The sequence below is a fragment of the Bufo bufo genome, chromosome 3, assembly GCF_905171765.1.
Source record: "Bufo bufo chromosome 3, aBufBuf1.1, whole genome shotgun sequence".
In the NCBI taxonomy this organism is placed as follows: domain Eukaryota; kingdom Metazoa; phylum Chordata; class Amphibia; order Anura; family Bufonidae; genus Bufo; species Bufo bufo.
In genome coordinates this window covers 603,741,525-603,765,362 of record NC_053391.1, presented here as the reverse complement: position 1 = coordinate 603,765,362, position 23,838 = coordinate 603,741,525, and the positions used below count along the sequence as shown (strand labels likewise).

General features: G+C 45.1%; 1 protein-coding gene and 1 long non-coding RNA gene across 3 annotated transcripts; one reads left to right on the top strand and one right to left on the bottom strand.

Annotated features, from left to right (window-relative positions):
* Positions 1 to 9,051: 9,051 nt before the first annotated feature.
* LOC120996192 (keratin, type II cytoskeletal 5-like) lies at positions 9,052 to 20,360 on the bottom strand. 2 transcript variants are annotated; one of them, XM_040425959.1, is made up of 10 exons: positions 19,598 to 20,360; positions 19,284 to 19,504; positions 18,845 to 18,905; positions 18,395 to 18,490; positions 16,066 to 16,230; positions 14,865 to 14,990; positions 11,303 to 11,523; positions 10,378 to 10,412; positions 10,190 to 10,294; positions 9,052 to 10,156 (listed from the first exon to the last, which is right to left on the bottom strand). In XM_040425959.1, the coding sequence occupies exons 1-10, from the start codon at positions 20,246 to 20,248 to the stop codon at positions 9,879 to 9,881; spliced, it is 1,959 nt and encodes a 652-aa protein (XP_040281893.1). In that variant the 5' UTR covers positions 20,249 to 20,360; the 3' UTR covers positions 9,052 to 9,878. The 2 variants fall into 2 exon arrangements, with proteins under 2 accessions (XP_040281893.1, XP_040281892.1); XM_040425958.1 differs by having other exon boundaries at positions 9,052 to 10,294.
* Positions 12,633 to 23,489, top strand: LOC120996202. Its single transcript, XR_005777737.1, has 3 exons — positions 12,633 to 12,643; positions 22,290 to 22,293; positions 23,354 to 23,489. It is a non-coding gene; the product is annotated as an uncharacterized LOC120996202 (long non-coding RNA).
* The last annotated feature ends 349 nt before the right edge of the window (positions 23,490 to 23,838 follow it).

Sequence of the window (23,838 nt, the reverse complement as noted above, 5' to 3'; positions counted from 1 at the left end):
ATTCCCAAATTTGCCATTCTCAAAATTAGTAGTTTCTGCTATATCAGGCCTACTTTAAATCTATCCCAAAAAGGATATCTTAGATTCAAGGTGCTGATAGTGTCATTCTGAAAAACTTAACACACACGCTACAGTGCAGATACAAGTCCAATTCTGTGATTAAAGGTATATCTGTCACACAGCGCGTAAAAAATAGGCCTGACATTTCTATTCAACCAAATCTGTACTGTTTTAGCCGGTCAAATTATTTGTAGTGACCGTAAAAGCACAGTTTTTGTTCTGGGTTGAAAAACTATTCCCAAATTTGCCATTCTCAAAATTAGTAGTTTCAGCTATATCAGGCCTACTTTAAATCTATCCCAAAAAGGATATCTTAGATTGAAGTGTCATTCTGAAAAACTTAACACACACGCTACAGTGCAGATACAAGTCTAATTCTGTGATTAAAGGTATATCTGTCACACAGCGCGTAAAAAATAGGCCTCACATTTATATTCAACCAAATCTGTCATTACTTGTGTGCCTGTATTAGTGTAATACGGTACCTAAATAGATAGCCAGACAGTGTTAGGTGTCTGTAAAAAAAGGCCTGAATTTTAATTCAATACATTGGCCCGAATAATATTTTTCTTATTGTGGTGAACGGTAACAATGAGGAAAACAACTAGTAAGGAACGCGGACGTGGACATGGTCGTGGTGGTGTTAGTGGACCCTCTGGTGCTGGGAGAGGACGTGGCCGTTCTGCCACAGCCACACGTCCTAGTGTACCAACTACCTCAGGTCCCAGTAGCCGCCAGAATTTACAGGGATATTTGGTGGGGCCCAATGCCGTTCTAAGGATGGTAAGGCCTGAGCAGGTACAGGCATTAGTCAATTGGGTGGCCGACAGTGCATCCAGCACGTTCACATTATCTCCCACCCAGTCTTCTGCAGAAAGCGCACAGATGGTGCATGAAAACCAAGCCCATCAGTCTGTCACATCACCCCCATGCATATCAGGGAAACTGTCTGAGCCTCAAGTTATGCAGCAGTCTCTTATGCTGTTTGAAGACTCTGCTGCCAGGGTTTCCCAAGGGCATCAACCTAGCCCTTCCCCAGGGGTGGAAGAGATAGAATGCACTAACGCACAACCACTTATGTTTCCTGATGATGAGGACATGGGAATACCACCTCAGCACGTCTCTGATGATGACGAAACACAGGTGCCAACTGCTGCGTCTTTCTGCAGTGTGCAGACTGAACAGGAGGTCAGGGATCAAGACTGGGTGGAAGACGATGCAGGGGACGATGAGGTCCTAGACCCCACATGGAATGAAGGTCGTGCCACTGACTTTCACAGTTCGGAGGAAGAGGCAGTGGTGAGACCGAGCCAACAGCGTAGCAAAAGACAAAGAGGGAGCAGTGGGCAAAATCAGAACACCCGCCGCCAAGAGACTCCGCCTGCAACTGACCGCCGCCATCTGGGACCGAGCACCCCAAAGGCAGCTTCAGGGAGTTCCCTGGCATGGCACTACTTTAAACAATGTGCTGACGACAAGACCCGAGTGGTTTGCACGCTGTGCCATCAGAGCCTGAAGCGAGGCATTAACGTTCTGGACCTTAGCACAACCTGCATGACCAGGCACCTGCATGCAAAGCATGAACTGCAGTGGATTAAACACCTTAAAAACAAAGAAGTCACTCAGGCTCCCCATGCTACCTCTTCTGCTGCCGCCGCCTCGGCCTCTTCCTCCGCCTCTGGAGGAACGTTGGCACCTGCCGCCCAGCAAACATGGGATGTACCACCAACACCACCACCTGCGTCACCAAGCATCTCAACCATGTCACACGGCAGCGTTCAGCTCTCCATCTCACAAACATTTGAGAGAAAGCGTAAATTCCCACCTAGCCACCCTCGATCCCTGGCCCTGAATGCCAGCATTTCTAAACTACTGGCCTATGAAATGCTGTCATTTAGGCTGGTGGACACAGACAGCTTCAAACAGCTCATGTCGCTTGCTGTCCCACAGTATGTTGTTCCCAGCCGGCACTACTTCTCCAAGAGAGCCGTGCCTTCCCTGCACAACCAAGTGTCCGATAAAATCAAGTGTGCACTGCGCAACGCCATCTGTGGCAAGGTCCACCTAACCACAGATACGTGGACCAGTAAGCACGGCCAGGGACGCTATATCTCCCTAACTGCACACTGGGTAAATGTAGTGGCGGCTGGACCCAAGGCGGAGAGCTGTTTGGCGCACGTCCTTCCGCCGCCAAGGATCGCAGGGCAACATTCTTTGCCTCCTGTCTCCTCCTCCTCCTACTCAGCTTCCTCCTCCTCTTCTTCCACCTGCTCATCCAGTCAGACACACACCTTCACCACCAACTTCAGCACAGCCCGGGGTAAACGTCAGAAGGCCGTTCTGAAACTCATATGTTTGGGGGACAGGCCCCACACCGCACAGGAGTTGTGGCGGGGTATAGAACAACAGACCGACGAGTGGTTGCTGCCGGTGAGCCTCAAGCCCGGCCTGGTGGTGTGCGATAATGGGCGAAATCTCGTTGCAGCTCTGGGACTAGCCGGTTTGACGCACATCCCTTGCCTGGCGCATGTGCTGAATTTGGTGGTGCAGAAGTTCATTCGCAACTACCCCGATATGTCAGAGCTGCAGCATAAAGTGCGGGCTGTCTGTTCGCGCTTCCGGCGTTCACACTCTGCTGCTGCACGCCTGTCTGCGCTACAGCATAACTTCGGCCTTCCCGCTCACCGCCTCATATGCAATGTGCCCACCAGGTGGAACTCCACCTTGCACATGCTGGACAGACTGTGCGAGCAGCAGCAGGCCATAGTGGAGTTTCAGCTGCAGCACGCACGGGTCAGTCGCACTGCGGAACAGCACCACTTCACCACCAATGACTGGGCCTCCATGCGAGACCTGTGTGCCCTGTTGCGCTGTTTCGAGTACTCCACCAACATGGCCAGTGGCGATGACGCCGTTATCAGCGTTACAATACCACTTCTATGTCTCCTTGAGAAAACACTTAGGGCGATGATGGAAGAGGAGGTGGCCCAGGAGGAAGAGGAGGAAGAGGGGTCATTTTTAGCACTTTCAGGCAAGTCTCTTCGAAGTGACTCAGAGGGAGGTTTTTTTCCAACACCAGAGGCCAGGTACAAATGTGGACAGACAGGGCCCACTACTGGAGGACGAGGAGGACGAGGATGAGGAGGAGGTGGAGGAGGATGAGGATGAAGCATGTTCACAGCGGGGTGGCACCCAAAGCAGCTCGGGCCCATCACTGGTGTGTGGCTGGGGGGAAACACAGGACGATGACGATACGCCTCCCACAGTGGACAGCTTGTCCTTACCTCTGAGCAGCCAGGCACACATGAGCGACTACATGCTGCAGTGCCTGCGCAACGACAGCAGAGTTGCCCACATTTTAACGTGTGCGGACTACTGGGATGCCACCCTGCTGGATCCCCGGTACAAAGACAATGTGCCCACCTTACTTCCTACACTGGAGCGTGATAGGAAGATGCGCGAGTACAAGCGCACGTTGGTAGACGCGCTACTGAGAGCATTCCCAAATGTCACAGGGGAACCAGTGGAAGCCCAAGGCGAAGGCAGAGGAGGAGCAAGAGGTCGCCAACGCAGCTGTGTCACGGCCAGCTCCTCTGAGGGCAGGGTTAGCATGGCAGAGATGTGGAAAAGTTTTGTCACCACGCCACAGCTAACTGCACCACCACCTGATACGGAACGTGTTAGCAGGAGGCAACATTTCACTAACATGGTGGAACAGTACCTGTGCACACCCCTCCACGTACTGACTGATGGTTCGGCCCCATTCAACTTCTGGGTCTCCAAATTGTTTAGTTGTCCACGTGGCCAGAGTTAGCCTTTTATGCCTTGGAGGTGCTGGCCTGCCCGGCGGCCAGCGTTTTGTCTGAACGTGTATTCAGCACGGCAGGGGGCGTTATTACAGACAAACGCAGCCGCCTGTCTACAGCCAATGTGGACTAGCTGACGTTCATAAAGATAAACCAGGCATGGATCCCACAGGACCTGTCCATCCCTTGTGCAGATTAGACATTAACTACCTCCCCTTAACAATATATTATTGTACTCCAGGGCACTTCCTCATTCAATTCTATTTTTATTTTCATTTTACCATTATGTTGCGGGGCAACCCAAAGTTGAATGAACCTCTCCTCTGTCTGGGTGCCGGGGCCTAAATATGTGACAGTGGCCTGTTCCAGTGGTGGGTGACGTGAAGTCTGATTCTCTGCTATGACATGAAGACTGATTCTGTGCTGACATGAAGCCAGATTCTCTGTTACGCGACCTCTCTCCTCTGCCTGGGTGCCTGGGCCTAAATATGTGACAGTGGCCTGTTCCAGTGGTGGGTGACGTGAAGTCTGATTCTCTGCTATGACATGAAGACTGATTCTGTGCTGACATAAGGCCAGATTCTCTGTTACGGGACCTCTCTCCTCTGTCTGTGTGCCGGGGCCTAAATATGTGACAGTGGCCTGTTCCAGTGGTGGGTGACGTGAAGCCTGATTCTCTGCTATGACATGAAGACTGATTCTCTGCTGACATGAAGCCTGAATCTCTGTTATGGGACCTCTCTCCTCTGCCTGGGTGCCTGGGCCTAAATATGTGACCCACGCCTGTTCCAGTGGTGGGTGACGTGAAGCCTGATTCTCTGCTATGACATGAAGACTGATTCTGTGCTGACGTGAAGCCAGATTCTCTGTTATGGGACCTCTCTCCTCTGTCTGGGTGCCGGGGCCTAAATATGTGACAGTGGCCTGTTCCAGTGGTGGGTGACGTGAAGCCTGATTCTCTGCTATGACATGAAGACTGATTCTGTGCTGACATGAAGCCAGATTCTCTGTTACGGGACCTCTCTCCTCTGTCTGGGTGCCAGGGCCTAAATGTGTGACAGTGGCCTGTTCCAGTGGTGGGTGACGTGAAGCCTGATTCTCTGCTATGACATGAAGACTGATTCTGTGCTGACATGAAGCCAGATTCTCTGTTACGGGACCTCTCTCCTCTGTCTGGGTGCCGGGGCCTAAATATGTGACAGTGGCCTGTTCCAGTGGTGGGTGACGTGAAGTCTGATTCTCTGCTATGACATGAAGACTGATTCTGTGCTGACATGAAGCCAGATTCTCTGTTACGGGACCTCTCTCCTCTGTCTGGGTGCCGGGGCCTAAATATGTGACAGTGGCCTGTTCCAGTGGTGGGTGACGTGAAGCCTGATTCTCTGCTATGACATGAAGACTGATTCTCTGCTGACATGAAGCCTGAATCTCTGTTATGGGACCTCTCTCCTCTGCCTGGGTGCCTGGGCCTAAATATGTGACAGTGGCCTGTTCCAGTGGTGGGTGACGTGAAGCCTGATTCTCTGCTATGACATGAAGACTGATTCTGTGCTGACGTGAAGCCAGATTCTCTGTTATGGGACCTCTCTCTTCTGTCTGGGTCCTGGGGCCTAAATATGTGACAGTGGCCTGTTCCAGTGGTGGGTGACGTGAAGCCTGATTCTTTGCTATGACATGAAGACTGATTCTGTGCTGACATGAAGCCAGATTCTCTGTTACGGGACCTCTCTCCTCTGTCTGGGTGCCTGGGCCTAAATGTGTGACAGTGGCCTGTTCCAGTGGTGGGTGACGTGAAGCCTGATTCTCTGCTATGACATGAAGACTGATTCTGTGCTGACATGAAGCCAGATTCTCTGTTACGGGACCTCTCTCCTCTGTCTGGGTGCCAGGGCCTAAATGTGTGACAGTGGCCTGTTCCAGTGGTGGGTGACGTGAAGCCTGATTCTCTGCTATGACATGAAGACTGATTCTGTGCTGACATGAAGCCAGATCCTCTGTTACGGGACTTCTCTCCTCTGTCTGGGTGCCTGGGCCTAAATATGTGACAGTGGCCTGTTCCAGTGGTGGGTGACGTGAAGCCTGATTCTCTGCTATGACATGAAGACTGATTCTCTGCTGACATGAAGCCTGAATCTCTGTTATGGGACCTCTCTCCTCTGCCTCGGTGACTGGGCCTAAATATGTGACAGTGGCCTGTTCCAGTGGTGGGTGACGTGAAGCCTGATTCTCTGCTATGACATGAAGACTGATTCTGTGCTGACATGAAGCCAGATTCTCTGTTACGGGACCTCTCTCCTCTGTCTGGGTGCCGGGGCCTAAATATGTGACAGTGGCCTGTTCCAGTGGTGGGTGACGTGAAGCCTGATTCTCTGCTATGACATGAAGACTGATTCTCTGCTGACATGAAGCCTGAATCTCTGTTATGGGACCTCTCTCCTCTGCCTGGGTGCCTGGGCCTAAATATGTGACAGTGGTCTGTTCCAGTGGTGGGTGACGTGAAGCCTGATTCTCTGCTATGACATGAAGACTGATTCTGTGCTGACATGAAGCCAGATTCTCTGTTACGGGACCTCTCTCCTCTGTCTGGGTGCCTGGGCCTAAATATGTGACAGTGGCCTGTTCCAGTGGTGGGTGACGTGAAGCCTGATCCTCTGCTATGACATGAAGACTGATTCTCTGCTGACATGAAGCCTGAATCTCTGTTATGGGACCTCTCTCCTCTGCCTGGGTGCCTGGGCCTAAATATGTGACAGTGGCCTGTTCCAGTGGTGGGTGACGTGAAGCCTGATTCTCTGCTATGACATGAAGACTGATTCTCTGCTGACATGAAGCCTGAATCTCTGTTATGGGACCTCTCTCCTCTGCCTGGGTGCCTGGGCCTAAATATGTGACAGTGGCCTGTTCCAGTGGTGGGTGACGTGAAGCCTGATTCTCTGCTATGACATGCAGACTGATTCTGTGCTGACATGAAGCCAGATTCTCTGTTACGGGACCTCTCTCCTCTGTCTGGGTGCCTGGGCCTAAATATGTGACAGTGGCCTGTTCCAGTGGTGGGTGACGTGAAGCCTGATCCTCTGCTATGACATGAAGACTGATTCTCTGCTGACATGAAGCCAGATTCTCTGTTACGGGACCTCTCTCCTCTGCCTGGGTGCCTGGGCCTAAATATCTGACAATGGACTGTTTTAGTGTTGGGTGACGTAAAGCCTGATTCTCTGCTATGACATGAAGACTGATTCTCTGCTGACATGAAGCCAGATTCTCTGTTACGGGACCTCTCTCCTCTGCCTGGGTGCCTGGGCCTAAATATGTGACAGTGGCCTGTTCCAGTGGTGGGTGACGTGAAGCCTGATTCTCTGCTATGACATGAAGACTGATTCTCTGCTGACATAAAGCCTGAATCTCTGTTATGGGACCTCTCTCCTCTGCCTGGGTGCCTGGGCCTAAATATGTGACAGTGGCCTGTTCCAGTGGTGGGTGACGTGAAGCCTGATTCTCTGCTATGACATGCAGACTGATTCTCTGCTGACATGAAGCCAGATTCTCTGTTACGGGACCTCTCTCCTCTGCCTGGGTGCCTGGGCCTAAATATCTGACAATGGACTGTTCCAGTGTTGGGTGACGTAAAGCCTGATTCTCTGCTATGACATGCAGACTGATTCTCTGCTGACATGAAGCCAGATTCTCTGTTACGGGACCTCTCTCCTCTGCCTGGGTGCCGGGGCCTAAATATATGACAATGGACTGTTACAGTGGTGGGTGACGTGAAGCCAGATTCTCTGCTATGGCATGAAGACTGATTCTCTGCAGACGTGAAGCCAGATTCTCTGCTATGGGACCTCTCTCCAATTGATATTGGTTTATTTTTATATATTTTATTTTTATTTTAATTCATTTCCCTATCCACATTTGTTTGCAGGGGATTTACCTACATGTTGCTGCCTTCTGCAGCCCTCTAGCTCTTTCCTGGGCTGTTTTACAGCCTTTTTAGTGCCGAAAAGTTCGGGTCCCCATTGACTTCAATGGGGTTCGGGTTCGGGACGAAGTTCGGGTCGGGTTCGGATCCCGAACCCGAACATTTCCGGGAAGTTCGGCCGAACTTCTCGAACCCGAACATCCAGGTGTTCGCTCAACTCTACTCAGAATGTAACAGCTGAGAATTGTCATTTTTTTCCCACATGCTGCTGCTATACTTATTCTTAACTACTGCATAACCACTTGTGGGGTGTTTGTGATTCAAGGGCATTATGTTTAGAGCATTTTGAGGGTGTCAAATGGGGTGTGTAGATTTTGTACCAACACCAAGAATCGGTCCATTCAGTTATATAAAATCTGTAATTTATCTTATTTTTAAAACAAAAAAGAGAAGACCTCCAGGAAAAAGTAATTACAGAGTGATGTAATCAGCAGCTGTAGTATAAATTCCTTCATATTCTTGGTGCACACAATGATGCTTAGGTTTTTAGCCCGCAATACTGTTAACAGGAACGGGGTGGGGTGTTAATGATGTTTCCTGGGGGTTAGGATCATATGCCCCAGGTGCTAGATGCCAGGGCAGACTGAAAAACTTTAATTAAGGAAGTTCAATACAGAGCTAGGGCAGCAAACTAAATATTTTCGCTGATGACTCTGTGGAAGGCATGACTGCCATGAATACACAGGACATGTTACATTGTTGCAGAAGTCGCAGATTATGCAATTTCCCTGTTATGTGTGAATTAACTGGCAAAAATGAATACAAATCGAGACACTCATTTTGTATTATCATATATGCAATTTATTAGACAAACAATACAGCTTGATAGGAGGTTAAAGATTAACCAAAATGAATTGATGTTATTTCAAGGGCAAGCATCATGTGTAAAAGTAGTACAGTGACACAAGCATAAAGTGCAATATACAAAACATAACATGCGCAGAGTATTGCTTTGAGCAAGACGTAAAGTATTTATCACACCCACTTTGTCCATAGGTCCTTAGAAAAGTTCCTCTTGATTTAGCTCAGCATGTTTATCTCCCCACTCCACTGAAAACCTTACAATTCTATCTATATTCAGTCAAGTCCAAAACCATTCTCTAACCTCCTGTCACTTGCAAAGATCTTTAAGAAGCTGAATTATGAAGGGTTGTTAGGCAAACTCCTGACACTGAAGGAATGGTGGTGTCTGTGGATTTTCATAAAATCTGCAAGGTAGGATACTACGGTATATGACACCAACTCTTTATTGTGGTGTTCCTAAACATCGCCCTTTCTTGGACCCCATGAGTGTGACAAAGAAGGGAGAAAAGTTTTATTGCCATTGAGTATAGTCACAATGGGAATTTTAGCTTTTGGTGGAGCTAGCCTTCAGAGTAAAGGGTGAATAAGTGTCAGTAAGACTTTCAAGGATATAGTAGTTCCTTGCTGTTTGTTGGACTTATAGGGTGAAAAAATCACAGCACAGATGATGTAAACAGTATATATTGTGACAAATCAATGTTCAAGGTTTTGCCCTTTTGAACTTTTGAAATAGTTCTTCTGCTTACAAATGAATAAAATCTCTAAAATATTTCATCAGTTATGTTTTAATGTTCAGGAAAAATAACATTGAGGTTTATCAGAGATTTCACAATGCATTTTGAAAGAGAATTCCTATTTCAAATAGCAGGAGTAGTAACAAGACGTATCTTCTTAGATTGTGATGGTAATATTTTTATTTGGCAAATTGATTTCTTGACATTTAATAAGTCCATGACAAATATATGCCACCTGGTTATATATGTGGACCAGCCTATTCCTTGAGGGGTGGTGGGGCTATATGTTTACAGTGACCAGGCTAAGTTTGAAGTGGTAGCATTCATTTCTGAAGACATGAAATTGGGAGGAGGGCTCCAGCTCATAATAAGATAGGAGGAAATGTCATAATGGTTTGCAATGCCATTGAATGCATGACATTCTTGCTTTAATGATGTGAGGAATGTAAAAGAGAAAATCATTTAGCAGATAGAAAAGAAACTTGTCAGTGTAAAGATTTAATTTAGTTTTCTGGTGGATGAGGAAGAGGATGTTTTGGAGATAATTGTCATGCCTGGCCTGCTAGAAGAGCTAAAGCCACCCCCTCCAACACTGTAATCTCCTCCTCCTCCTCCACCTCCACCACTCATAGAATATCCTCCTCCATATCCACCAATTCCAGCTCCATAATCTATTCCACCTCCTCCATATCCACCACCTCCTGCTCCATAATCTATTCCACCTCCTCCATATCCACCACCTCCTCCACCAAATCCTCCTCCTCCAACTCCTCCTCCTCCAAATCCACCAGCACCGCCTCCAATTCCGCCACCTCCAAGGCCATATCCTCCTCCAGCTCCAAATCCACCGCCTGCTCCTCCTCCTCCTCCTCCTCCTCCTCTAATATTGTATGAGTTGGAACCACTGACCACAGCTGCAAGAAAAATGTGTTTATATTAGAAGTGATTTGCTATAAATTACGCAAAAATATGGATAACATAAGTATGATTTACTTACAGATATTCACTGAATTTGTGATCTCTCCAGACATCCTGTAATTATAAATGAAGTTCCATTATATAAAGTAGAAATAGCTTATTTTGAAAAGAAAGATTCAACTCAAATATTGCCTATTCACAGAGAGCGATATTTATTAATGCTTAACCTGAAAAGCATTGGCGAAAAATGCCCCAAATGTATTAAGATGTTCTTCAGATAGAAAATGAAATCTGTGCCAACAGGCCATGCCCCTTCTCGGTCAACAGTGCCACTGTAGAAAAATACAGTGCAAGTATGGCATGTTCCATCATTTTGAACCTCCATATGCAATACAAGTGGTGCAAAAAGTATGATCAATTCCCCTGCCTATACTATTGATTGCAATGTTTTGCCACTCCTCAGTTACATATCAGTTGAAGTTTTCAGGTTCGATAAATTGCAGTAGCCACTAGCTATTTGATCGTAAAAACTAAGCTACTGTACATACAGTATTTCTCTCTAAAATGTGTCACTTGTCACTTGAGATATTCAGATGACAATTATTCAAACAGCAGTTGTACTCAAAACAGAACAATCAACTCCATATTGGCAAGTATTCCTAATTTAGACCTAGGTGATGTCCTCGCATGGCACACAGGGGGAGATTTATCAAAACTGGTGTAAAAGAAAACACGCTTATTTGCCCATAGCAACCAATCAGATACCACCTTTAATATTTTAGAGCTAATTTGGACAATGAAAGGTGGAATATAATTGGTTGCTATGTGCAGCTAAGCCAGTTTTCTTTTACACCAGTTTGTTAAATCTCCCCCATAGTGTCATGATCTGCCAAATGGTGCAGTTGAGATTGGGAGAGGTCATATTGCAAGACTCCAATATCTGAGTTATGGTTGGTTTCTGTAATGCATAAGATATTGTATAAAATGTAAATCCATGACATTACCTGCACTCTTCTCCTTCCAGCATTGTTTTGTACGTAGCAATCTCAATATCCAGGGCCAGTTTCACATTCATCAGTTCCTGGTACTCACGCAACTGCTTAGCCATATCTTCCTTTGCCTTTTTAAGAGCTGCATGAAGCTCATCATGTTTCTTCTGGGCATCTTTTAAAGCAAGTTCACCACGTTCTTCAGCTTCTCTGATCGCTGATTGCAGGTTATCGCACTAGGAAAAAAAAAATACAATAAATTGAAATATATTTATAAAGAGGCCTATTTAATAAGTGGGAGCCCCACCAATCACTATAAAGTGAGCCCCCAAGTTCCCTGTGTCAACACTCAAGCATGACTTCTTGTGCACAAGCATGACCCCTATTCCATTCACTGGTCTATGGAAATCCCATATCCAGTGCTCAGCTATTTACAGCAGTCTCATTGATGTGAATAAAGCCGTGGTCACCTGCACTTTACCGCTCCATTCATGCAGGAGACTCAGGGACCTCTGTTCTTGTGAAGCAATGATCCCAGCAGTGCAGTGGCGGATTACAATAGGGACGTTGGGGTCTGCAGCCCCGGGCCCAGCTCCCTGTCCCGTCGCCTATCACCGCCATAGGCTTCAGGCCTAGTAGGCCTGAGGCCTATGCGGTAGTGAAATCCCGGCGCAGGCGTGCGTGATGACGTCATCACGTGCCTGTGCCGGGACACAGCACATTGACGTGTGCACCGTCACGCCTGCCTCATACCGCCTTCGTCTGCGATCAAGTGCCTGGCCCTGGACGGTAAGTATTTAGCTTTTCATTTTTTTTCCAATTTTAATTTTTTTATTTCATGTGCCTACTTTGGTGGACATTTGGGGGACGAGACACAGAGGAGGACATATTAGGGAAGGGACCTCGAGTACATGGGAGGGGGAATGTGGGGCTGTGTGGGGCTAAATTTTTATGGGAGGGACTACTATGTGGGGGCAAATTATTATGGGAGCCGGACTACTATGTGGGGGCAAATTACTATATGGGGCAGTGTGGGGGCAAATTACTATGTGGGGGCAAATTACTATATGGGGCAGTGTGGGGGCAAATTACTATGTGGGGGCAGTGTGGGAGCAAATTACTATGTAGGGGCAGTGTGGGGGAAAATTATTATGGGAGGGAGTACTATGTGGGGGCAAATTACTATATGGGGCAGTGTGGTGGAAACTATTGTGTGGGGGCAGTGTGGGGTAATTACTATGTGGGGGCTGTGTGGGGCCAAATTATTATGGGAGGGACTACTATGTGGGGGAAACTATTGTGTGGGGACAGTGTGGGGGAAATTGCTATGTGGGGGCAGTGTGGGGTAATTTCTATGTGGGGGGCAGTGTGGGGAAATTGCAATGTGGGGACAAATTACTATGTGGGGGAAACTATTGTGTGGGGGCAGTGTGGGGTAATTGCTATGTGGGGGCAGTGTGGGGTCATTTCCATGTGGGGGCAGTGTAGTGGAAATTACTATGTGGGGACAAATTACTATGTGGGGGCAGTGTGGGGGGAAACTATTGTGTGGGGGTAATTTCTATGTGGGGGCAGTGTGGTGGAAATTACTATGTGGGGGCAGTGTGGGTGCAAATTACTATGTAGGGGCAAATTACTATGTGGGGGAAATTACTATGTAGGGGCAGTGTGGGGCAAATTACTATGTAGGGGAAATTACTGTGTTGGGGCAAAGTACTATATGGGGGCAGTTTGGGGGAAATTACTGTGTGGGGGCAAATTACTATGGGGGAATTACTATGTGGGGGCAGTGTGGTGGAAATTACTATATGGGGGTGTTGCTATTGGGGAGGCATTGTAGGGGCAATTCTATTATTTTTGGGGACACTATACAGGGATTATTGCCTGGAGCACAATAGAGGGTGTTATTATTACTGGGGCACTCTAGGGGACATTATAGCTGCTGTGGACACTATAGGGACATTTGGGGTAATTTATCAAACTGGTGTAAAGTAGAACTGGCTTAGTTGCCCATAGCATCCAATCAGATTCCACCTTTCATATTTGACAGCTCTTTTGGAAATCCAGTTCTACTTTACACCAGTTTGATAAATGACTCCAATTATGTCTATTAGGGTCACTATTTTTTAAGCAGTATAGTACCTGGGGCATTGGGGGGCACAACGGGCACAGTATTGGGAGTGGCAGCAGGATGACACTGTGGGGACACCAGGATGAGGAGGAATTGAGAAATCTAACGTGTCTGTGTTACAAACTGTAGTGACGAGATGCGGCTGAAAGAATTTGCGATGGTGGTCTGGGTCAAATGGAGGTGAAGAGGAAAGAGAAGGTTTACATGACAGGAGATGTCACTGGATGTAAGAGGTATGTGGTGCTGTATTCTCCTCCATGACTTTTTTATTATAATTATATGTATTTTAAATTTGGCGACCAAATTTTTCAGTTTAGGACCCAATTTGGGGTATTTTTTTTTTGTCTGAAGATGTCATATGGCCTAAGAAGAGACTGTGGAGCTCATGAAGCACCGCAGCCTCGTCATACAAAAAAAAAAAACTAAACTAAAATGGGGGGGGGGGGGGGGGCCAAGTTGGTTAGACAGCCCCGGGCCTATCATGCACTTAATCCGCCCCTGCAGCAGTCTTACATTTATACAGTATCACATATCCTGTGATTTGGTGATAAATGTTGCTCATGGACAAACAAACATTTTGAAGAGTAAGTAACAGGAGGACCAGTAGAGCCATTAGTATAACATCTTGTGTACTCATTAAACTGCAGTGTGTGTGTGGCCTACAATATGTTAATGAAAAATACAACTCAAAATTGCTCCAAAATGGATATTTAAAATTATGCGTGTTTTAGTATGTGGCCAGGACTAAATGGAAATATAGTGTAGGTGTCTATGACTTACAGTAAGCACCACTAAGTACTGAAGACATTTCTAATCCATTGTTTCTCTTGTTCAGATTAATGGGGGTGAAGAAAAACAAAAGATGAGAATTAAAGGGTTTATCCGAGTGTTTAATATTGTTGACCTATCCTCAGGATAGGTCATCAATATCTGATTGGTGGGGGTCTGAATCCTGGCACCCCCGACGATCAGCTTGAAGATACCGAAGCACTCTGGTCCTTGCTTTGGCCTCCACCTAGGCCTGTGAAGCCACGTCAGTCAAATAGCCTAGGTGCAGCTCAGTACCTTTCAAGTGAATGGGCCTGAGCTGCAAAACCAAGCAAAGCCACTATGCAATGGACAGCGCTGGGTTTGGTAAGCTGCGAGGAGGTTGCAACACTCACTGCAGCCCCACAGCCTCTTTAAGCAGTTGGTCGGCATGATTAGATATTGAAGACCTGCAGTATTCTGAGGATAGGTTGTCACTGTTAAAAACCTAGAAAACTTTTTAATTAAACCAGTAAGGTACCACCTAGACATTTGCCTTGTAAAAAGTAGTTTATGCTTATACATTGGATACCAGCCAGGTATATTGGACATGATGTTAAGCTTCCCCTATAATTTACCCTTTTACTGAGTGTAAATTTTGAGAAATTGAATTTTTTTATACGTGACTACTACTTTTACCTGTTTCTTCACATTTTCAATTTCAGCCTTTAATCTTTGAATCATGCGGTTCAGCTCAGAAATCTCAGTCTTGGTTGTTTTAAGACTGGTACCATGTTGACCTGCTGTTTCTTGTAGCTGTTGGAACTATAGAGGAACATAGAGATATTGTATAATTTCCATTTCCATTACCATTAATTTAACTTATTCCTAATGGTAAAACACATTAATTCATAATAGCCATCATCAGTATATACAATTTTCAATAAATATTTACAGTCTCTAACATTGCAGTCCTTTTAGGATTTAATGACATTTTTTGGTACTGTGTTTGGTACTGTACCATTTGCTTTTTTGAATGTAATAGTTGCTTATAGAAAAGATGCCATTATAATCAAACTAAACCATTGGTGTTCTACAATATATGTCAGTCAATTAACTACAATGTTACTCAGCAGTATTGTCATTGACTTAAAGGGACTGTCACACAAAAAAATATTCTATAGTTTTCAAACCAGCACCTGGATCTGAATACTTTAGTAATTGCCTGTAATTAAACATTTAGTATAGCCACTGAGTTATTCAACACAACGCATCTGTATAGCTCCACCTGATGTTTGCTTTCATCTTATTTCTTTGACCTGCTCACTGAGATGGCCGCACATGCTCAGTTTCATTCTTCAACTGCGTCCTGAGCTGTGATGTGGAGAGCATGGACACGCCCCCTGAGCTGTGATAGGGAGAGCATGGACACGCCCCCTGAGCTGTGATGGGGAGAGCATGGACACGCCCCCTTAGCTGCAGCAAAAACAGACTCCTATAGAGCTTTGAATCGGGAGATCCCTGGATCCATATGAGGTACAGGGCTGGTTCTAGCTTTCTTAAAAAGAGATTGTCTTGTACTAAATGATCTTTGATTTAATTTTTTTACATTAGTCATGGGATATTCCTTTTAATGCATCATAACTTGAGTATCACCACAAAAAGAGTAATTACATAACAATGCACGGCCTGCTGAATTCTGCACTGTACCTAACATTTCTAATACCTAGTTAATATTGGAATGCAAACATTTCAGCAGGTTTCATATTTAGATGGTGAAGCCCTGTTGCAAACCAATTTTTCTATGTGAGCATAAAAGTCCTAAACTTCCCAGTCCTGCTACTGCAAGTGCATTTACATGGCTTAGTATTAGACCTTATAAATATGGCAATATTATTACCTTCATGGCATATGCAGCTTCGGCCTCTGCTCTGCTTTTCTGTGCAATCTCTTCATACTGAGCTTTAACCTCAGCAATGAGACCATCAAAATGTAGAGTTCTATTGTTGTCCATGGAAAGAATGACTGAAGTGTCAGCGATCTGGCCTTGAAGATCACGCATTTCCTGCAATTAACATTCAAAAGCTTGACATTCATAAAAATTACAATATGGCTGTACATCTTCAATTAAATTAGCTAGGTAATAAAAATGGACATGGAGCTAATAATCATGGCCAATTATTTAACGATTACCTTTGTGCAAACTGATCACAGTTTGGCCCACTGCTAAGATCATCAGCGATCAGTGGCAATGTTTGGAAACCATACGGGAAGTAGTCAACTTCTCTGCCGTGCCACCAAAGGTGAAAGAAAGCATTGCACAAGTGACACGAAATCTGACACTGAAATCACTAGGCTGTCCAGAGTGAAATGTGTTACTAGTCCTTAGCCTGGCTAATAGATAAGGTCCTGAATAGGAAATCCCCATCTATAAGATCAGATAAGATTTCCTTACCAGTGTATTTGGCAATTACTGTTCTAAGGCCTCTTTCACACTTGCGTTGTCCGGATCCGGCGTGTACTCCACTTGCCGGAATTACACGCCGGATCCGGAAAAACGCAAGTGTACTGAAAGCATTTGAAGACGGAACCGTCTTCCAAATGCGTTCAGTGTTACTATGGCACCCAGGACGCTATTAAAGTCCTGGTTGCCATAGTAGTAGTGGGGAGCGGGGGAGCGGTATACTTACAGTCCGTACGGCTCCCGGGGCGCTCCAGAGTGACGTCAGAGCGCCCCATGCGCATGGATGACGTGATCCATGTGATCACATGATCCATGCGCTTGGGGCGCCCTGACGTCACTCTGGAGCGCCCGGGGAGCCGCACGGACGGTAAGTATACTGCTCCCCCGCTCCCCGCTACACTTTACCATGGCTGCCAGGACTTTAGCGTCCCGGCAGCCATGGTAACCACTCTGAAAAAGCTAAATGTCGGCTCCGGCAATGCGCCGAAACGACGTTTAGCTTAAGGCCGGATCCGGATCAATGCCTTTCAATGGGCATTAATTCCGGATCCGGCCTTGCGGCAAGTGTTCAGGATTTTTGGCCGGAGCAAAAAGCGCAGCATGCTGCGGTATTTTCTCCGGCCAAAAAACGTTCCGTTCCGGAACTGAAGACATCCTGATGCATCCTGATGCATCCTGAACGGATTTCTCTCCATTCAGAATGCATTAGGATAATCCTGATCAGGATTCTTCCGGCATAGAGCCCCGACGACGGAACTCTATGCCGGAAGACAAGAACGCAAGTGTGAAAGAGCCCTAAACCACATAACCTCTTAAAGAGCTTGTCCACTCCTTTAGTATTGATGGCCTAGGATAGGAATCAGCATCTAATGAATGGAGGTCTGACACCCTGTTCCCCGCTAATTAGCTTTTTCTGGCTCCGAAACTACAGAGCTTCGTCCATTGTGTAATGGACAGAGCTGGTTACTGCGGCACTCCTTCCATTGAAATGAATGGGAGCAGTGCTGCAGTTAGAAGCTCCATTCACTGCACTATGGATGGACCTGTGTAGGTCTGGCACCAGAGCTTCTCTAAAACAGCTGATTGGCCGGGGTGCAGGATCTCAGATCCTTACCAACCAGATACTGATGGCCTATCCTGGATACACTCTTTAAAGTTGAAAATACATTTAACTATGAATCACAATAAAGGGGTTGGCCACTTTCCTGCTACTGTTGACCAACGTGTATGTAAAATAACTGTATGGCACTTACTAATATAGCCTTTGTTGATATTCTCTGCTGTTTGCTATATTTCATAAGCCATGTCCCCTTGGTCAAATATTCATTTCTGTCCACACAGAGGTCCTGTTCATAAAATGGCTGCTGATGGAGGGTCATGTGACCAGGCAAAACACCTCCATGTGATGTTTCCTCCAGACACAAAGCATCTCCGCTAAACTCCCAACAGTTCAAGTGCGGATGAAAGGTGTGGTGTATTTTAATGGATGAGACATCATATGGAGGTGGCTTGCCTGGTCACATGACCCTCCATCAGCAGCCATTTTATGGACAGGACATCTGTGTGAACAGCACAAAAGTGTTGTCAAATAAGGTACATGGCTTATGAAATATAAAAGAATGGCACAGAATAATCATCTCGCAAACACAGTAACCAGAAAGGTGCTAATCACTTTAATATCAACCTGCTTTTCCGAAGCATCCAACCCCTTAACTGGACAGTTACTATACTGAATAGGCTGTTACTAGAGGAAGTGAGACATTACCATATCATAAAGTGTTCTTAAGAAGTTGACCTCATCAGTCAAAAGATCTGTTTTGCCCTCCATTTCCACCTTGTTCATGTATGCAGCATCCACATCCTAGAAATAATTTTACAGACTGAATAAATGAACTATGAATAGACATAATGGGACCTGTGAAAAGTATTAGTGGTTGAACTGCCACTGTTCTAGTTTGTGGTATACAGCCAGCTCTTTGGTCACAGAAACAATATCCTCTCATGATTGTTACAGTGTAATGTTCTTAATTCAAGGTAAACTAACATCCTGTTGTCATTCAGGCAGATATAAAATTAAAAAAGCAATAAAAAATGTTATGAAATATATTATCTTATGTAAACATTGGATTACACTGTGGCATAGTTTATAATTACATAGTTAATGTTAACATTAGGTTTCCTTTTTATGTACAGAACATGTTTATTCAAAGCTTACCTTCTTGAAGATCACAAATTCGTTTTCAGCTGCTGTGCGCTTGTTTATCTCATCCTCATATCTACCAGGATCAAAAAACAAAAAATGTAAACAACATAAAGCATAGTGTATACAATGTAAATGTGATTTGGAATATGAATGTTTAGTAATGCTAGAAACATGCTGTCCAACTTACTAAATATATTTCAGGCATGACACTTGGCTGAAAAGCATAACTTGGCTTAGGAAGTCTCATAATGATACTTAAGTATTGGCACATTATATGCACCTTACTAGGCCTAGCACATTAGGAAATCATCACATTTCAATTGACTGACCACTACAGAAGTCATAATGTACTGAACATATTTGCCATAGAAATATGACATGGTAAGTGGTAACTGTGTAACTGTCTACAGTTTACACAATCAGACTATATATGTAATTAGATGAATCATACTTGTTTTTGTAATCTTCCACAAGGTCTTGCATGTTTCTCAGTTCTCCATCTAGACGAGTTCTGTCATTATTTAATATGTCTAGTTGTCGCCTCAGGTTGCTCATGTAACCTTCAAAATAAGGCTCAAGATTGTTCCTTTTTGTTCCACCTTTTAGTCCTTGCTCTTGTAAGAAGGCCCACTTTGTTTTCAGAACTTGATTTTGTTGCTCCAAAAATCTGACCTGGAATATACCATATATAGCGTGCATATGATGACAAGACATCTATATAAATCAATACAAATGCAGTGTAAATTATCAAACAAATTACCTTACCTTGTCTATAAATGAGGCAAATTTATTGTTGAGGGTCTTAATCTGCTCTCTTTCTTCTGTTCTCACTTTTTGAATCATTGGATCAATTTCCAAGTTAAGAGGTATCAACAGGCTATTGTTAATAGATACTTGTTGAATTCCACCAGGAGGGCACACAGGAAAATTTGGACCACCAAAACCTGCATCTGGAAAGCCTCCTCCAGGTCCACCAATTCCCCCAAATCCACCACCATATCCCCCACCACCAAATCCACCTCCTATTCCACCAAATCCACCTCCTCCTCCTCCTCCAGCTCCTCCACCAAAGCCTCCACCTAAACCACCTCCACCTGCTCCACCACCAAAGGCATAGCCACTACCTAAACGGGAGCTAGTACTAATAGATATTCTCTTATTTCCCCCAAGTGAATAACAGCTTCTAGACCCAAAGCCACCAGAACGTCCAAAACCAACACCAACACCACCACCACCACCACCACCACCACCACCACCACCACCTCCTCCTCCTCCTCCTCTAGACACAGAAACTGAACTGAGGCTGGTTCTTACTCCACCGCCACCACCACCTCCTCCCACTCCTCCAAGTGATGAAGCTGTGAAGCTCCTGCTGCCTGACACAGACTTACTACCAAATGATTGGCTCCTACTCATTTTGGTAAATTTTGGGATAAAGAAAAGTTAAGAAATTAATAAGCTGATCCACGAAAGCAAAAGTCAGAGGGAAGGAGTCTGAGCCCCTCTGTGCAGATAGGTTGTTTGTTTTACCTTTTATATCATCTAAAAAGTGGGTTTGGCTGCCTAGGGAATCAGAAAATCAATTTACTGTAATCATGGGCTTGGCACATTTGCCATGCCTGGCAGCACATCTTTTATTTTAGCTTCTTATTGGATTGATAAATTGGGACACACCTTTAAATGAATAGAAAAAATAATAATGCTATGAGATATTACTTAATTTAGCTTTGGGGTTATGAAATCCTTTTATGTATAAATTAGCGAACATATAACAGAAGAGGTCTTCAGGCTATCTTTCTTTTTTCATTTTGTAATCAATGTGCAGAACCAGCATATTTAAAGCTGTGTTCCACCCTTTCACGTCTTCCCAACTTTGTGCCAGATGATTAATATGAAAATCACAGTGAAAAAACTAAAGATTCTTTGTATGCTACAATTGTCATTATTATAAACTATAATCTAAAGTAAAACACTACATTAAAGATGCACAAAAAGAAGCACACTGTAATCTAAATGTGTATCATTTAACTCATCTGCTGCATTATACATATTCACAGTCAACTTTATGTATTGTATAAGAATATTTCACACAAACAAATGTGACTGTAATTATCCGAAACTTGGCAAAGTAAATTTTGAGGTAAACCACAGTACTACCCTATGTGCATGTTCTGTCTATATCTCAATCTAATTTTGCTCAGGGATATTAAACATTCCCCATGGACTCTACAATAGAGTAAGCAGAGTAAGGCTACTTTCACACTTGCTTTCGGAGCGGATCCGTCTAGTGTCTGCACAGACGGATCCGCTCCTATAATGCAAACGATGGTATCCGTTCAGAACGGATCCGTCTGCATTATATTTCAGAAAAAAATCTAAATCTAAAAGTTAGTCAGACAGATCCGTCCAGACTTTGCATTGAAAGTCAATGGGGGACGGATCCGTTTGAAATTGCACCATATTGTGTCAACGTCAAACGGATCCGTCCCCATTGACTTACATTGTAAGTCTGGACGGATCCGTTTGGCTTTGCACGGCCAGGCGGACACCCGAACTCTGCAAGCTGCGTTCAGGTGTCCGCCTGCTGAGCGGAGCGGAGGACAAAAGGTGCCAAACTGATGCATTCTGAGCGGACCCGCATCCACTCAGAATGCATTGGGGCAGTACGGATCCGTTCGGCAAACGGAACTCACAAGCGGAACCCCGAACGCAAGTGTGAAAGTAGCCTAAGATGTTTAGTTGCACATTTAGGTCTTTGTTAGGATTTTATGATAATGCATCTCAAATCAGTCATCCGGAAGGTCAGCACTTGCAATAGTTTGTCTGCAATGTCCACACATTATCAGTAGTTGTCAAGGACATCAATGAATACAGGAGTGGGGTCAGATTGGTGTGAGTGTCAGATTGCTTTACATTGGTGTTCTGTGGAGAATTAAACATTACCACCCAAGTGCTGACATCCACGAAATAAAGTTGCACAGAGCGGGAGTGCTGCTTAACTTTGGATATACAGTATATATGGAAATTTGTGGAACTGTTTGAATAACATTAATTTGTTAGGGGTGTAGATATAATGGGATGAAGAGGGCATGGTTGCATGGGACCCAGGAACTTCAAGTAACCTGTATGGAGGGGCATTACCCAGTTCATGCAACCACAAGTTTCTTCAGGGGTGTTGCTAGGTTAAAACATTCAATGATTTAACCAAATTTCTTTCCCAGGACCCGAATGTACAACTGTATTGCTGTCCTCAGGATGGCAATACAATTGAATCCATTGCACTGCAAGAGCTGAAGGACCTGTAATGACATCACAGTCATGTGATCAGTGCTAAAGGCAGTGGTTGAGAAGGACTTGCAATGATGTCACCATCATGTGACCAGTGCAGGAGAGGACAGCGCTCAGCAGAGAAGTCCTGGGTGAAGAAGCTAAGGTGAGGTCTGCTACATGACAAGAGGTAAGTGAAGAGAGAGATTCTCAGTGTGAGAGGCAGAGTAATGCTGGGAGTTGTGGTTATTTAACTGGGACTGCATGTTAGGGCTGAAGGGAGGGGTGTTATTTACATGGGACTGTATGTTAAGGGGTTGATGTTATTTACATGGGACTGCATGTTGGAGGTGGCTGAAGGAGGGGTATTATTTACATGGGACTGTATGTTGAAGACAGCTGTGGGAGGGAGTGATGTTATTTACATGGAACTGAATGCTGAGGGGGTGATGTTATGTACATAGGACTGTATGTTGAGGAGGTGATGTTATTTACATGGGATTGCATGTTGGAGGTGGTTGGGGAGGGGGGTGATGTTATTTACATGGGACTGTTTATATGAAGGCAGCTGGGGAGGAGTTCATGCTATTTAAATGGGACTGAATGTTGAAGGCAGCTGAGGAAAAATTGGAAATGCGTTTCAAAGCTAACGACCGCTTACATTATGGAAGTGGTCATTAGTATGCAGGAGGGACGGGGAGCGGTGAGGTAAGAGCTGCGCTGTCTATATTCACCACTCCCTGGTCTTCTTCCAGTTCCCGCTCTGCACATAGGCTTGCACTATGACCTGACGCTGTGCAGCATCAGGCCACAGTGCACCACGGACTGGAAGAAGACCAGAGTCCTGGATTGGCAGAGTGACAGCTGCCTGGAGTAAGCAAGGTCATATTTTAATTTTTTTTAAATATTTTTTTTAATGTCAGATCTAAGGTTTCATGGGGGCTGATATGAGGGTGATAAAGGTTGGGGGGGGGGAGTTTGTGGGAGTCTGATCTGAGGCTGATTAAGCTTGGTGGTCTGATGAGGGTCTGATGGACCTTGGCGGTCTGAGGAGGGTCTGATCTGAGGTCTGAAGAAAAATATTTTTTTCTTATTTTTCTCCTCTAAATCCTAGGTGTGTCTTATAGGCTGAAATATATGGTAAATAAATACATAAATAAATAAAACAAAATATATAATAAAAAAACAGTTATATCAAAATAACCGCTATGGAACAGGAACATACATTTTAAAATATTTCAGTTGCACGTTTAGCTATTGTAAGCATGCAGTGGGTGACATCATAGATGGCAGGTATGTGTCACTGAGGCTGCTACGCTCAGTGATGTAAATCCCGGAGGTAAGTAGTGACCAGTGGTGGTAGATCACTGAGTTGGTGGTAGCTGGAATTTGGGTCCGGGATTTAGGAGTGACTGAAGAGCTTGGGTGGGAAGGTCACTCCCATACTCCATCTCGGGTGTTACCGCCACACACACAGGTGCGAGGGTGATTTAAAAAAGACACTCTGCCAGAGAGCAGGGTGTGTGGATGGTGGTCTGAGAGGAAGACTACTGAACCAAACCTCTTGGCAGTGAGGATTTGCTGGGAGAAAACTGCAGCTGGTGAGAAGCCTGTATCACTGTGCTTTGTTATTTCATTTGGACTGTTCTGTTATTTGAAGAAAGCAAGCCTGTACTGTACTGTGTGCCTAATAAACCCTGAAAAGAGACTGTTTGAGTGGTCCCGTCTCACATATGGTG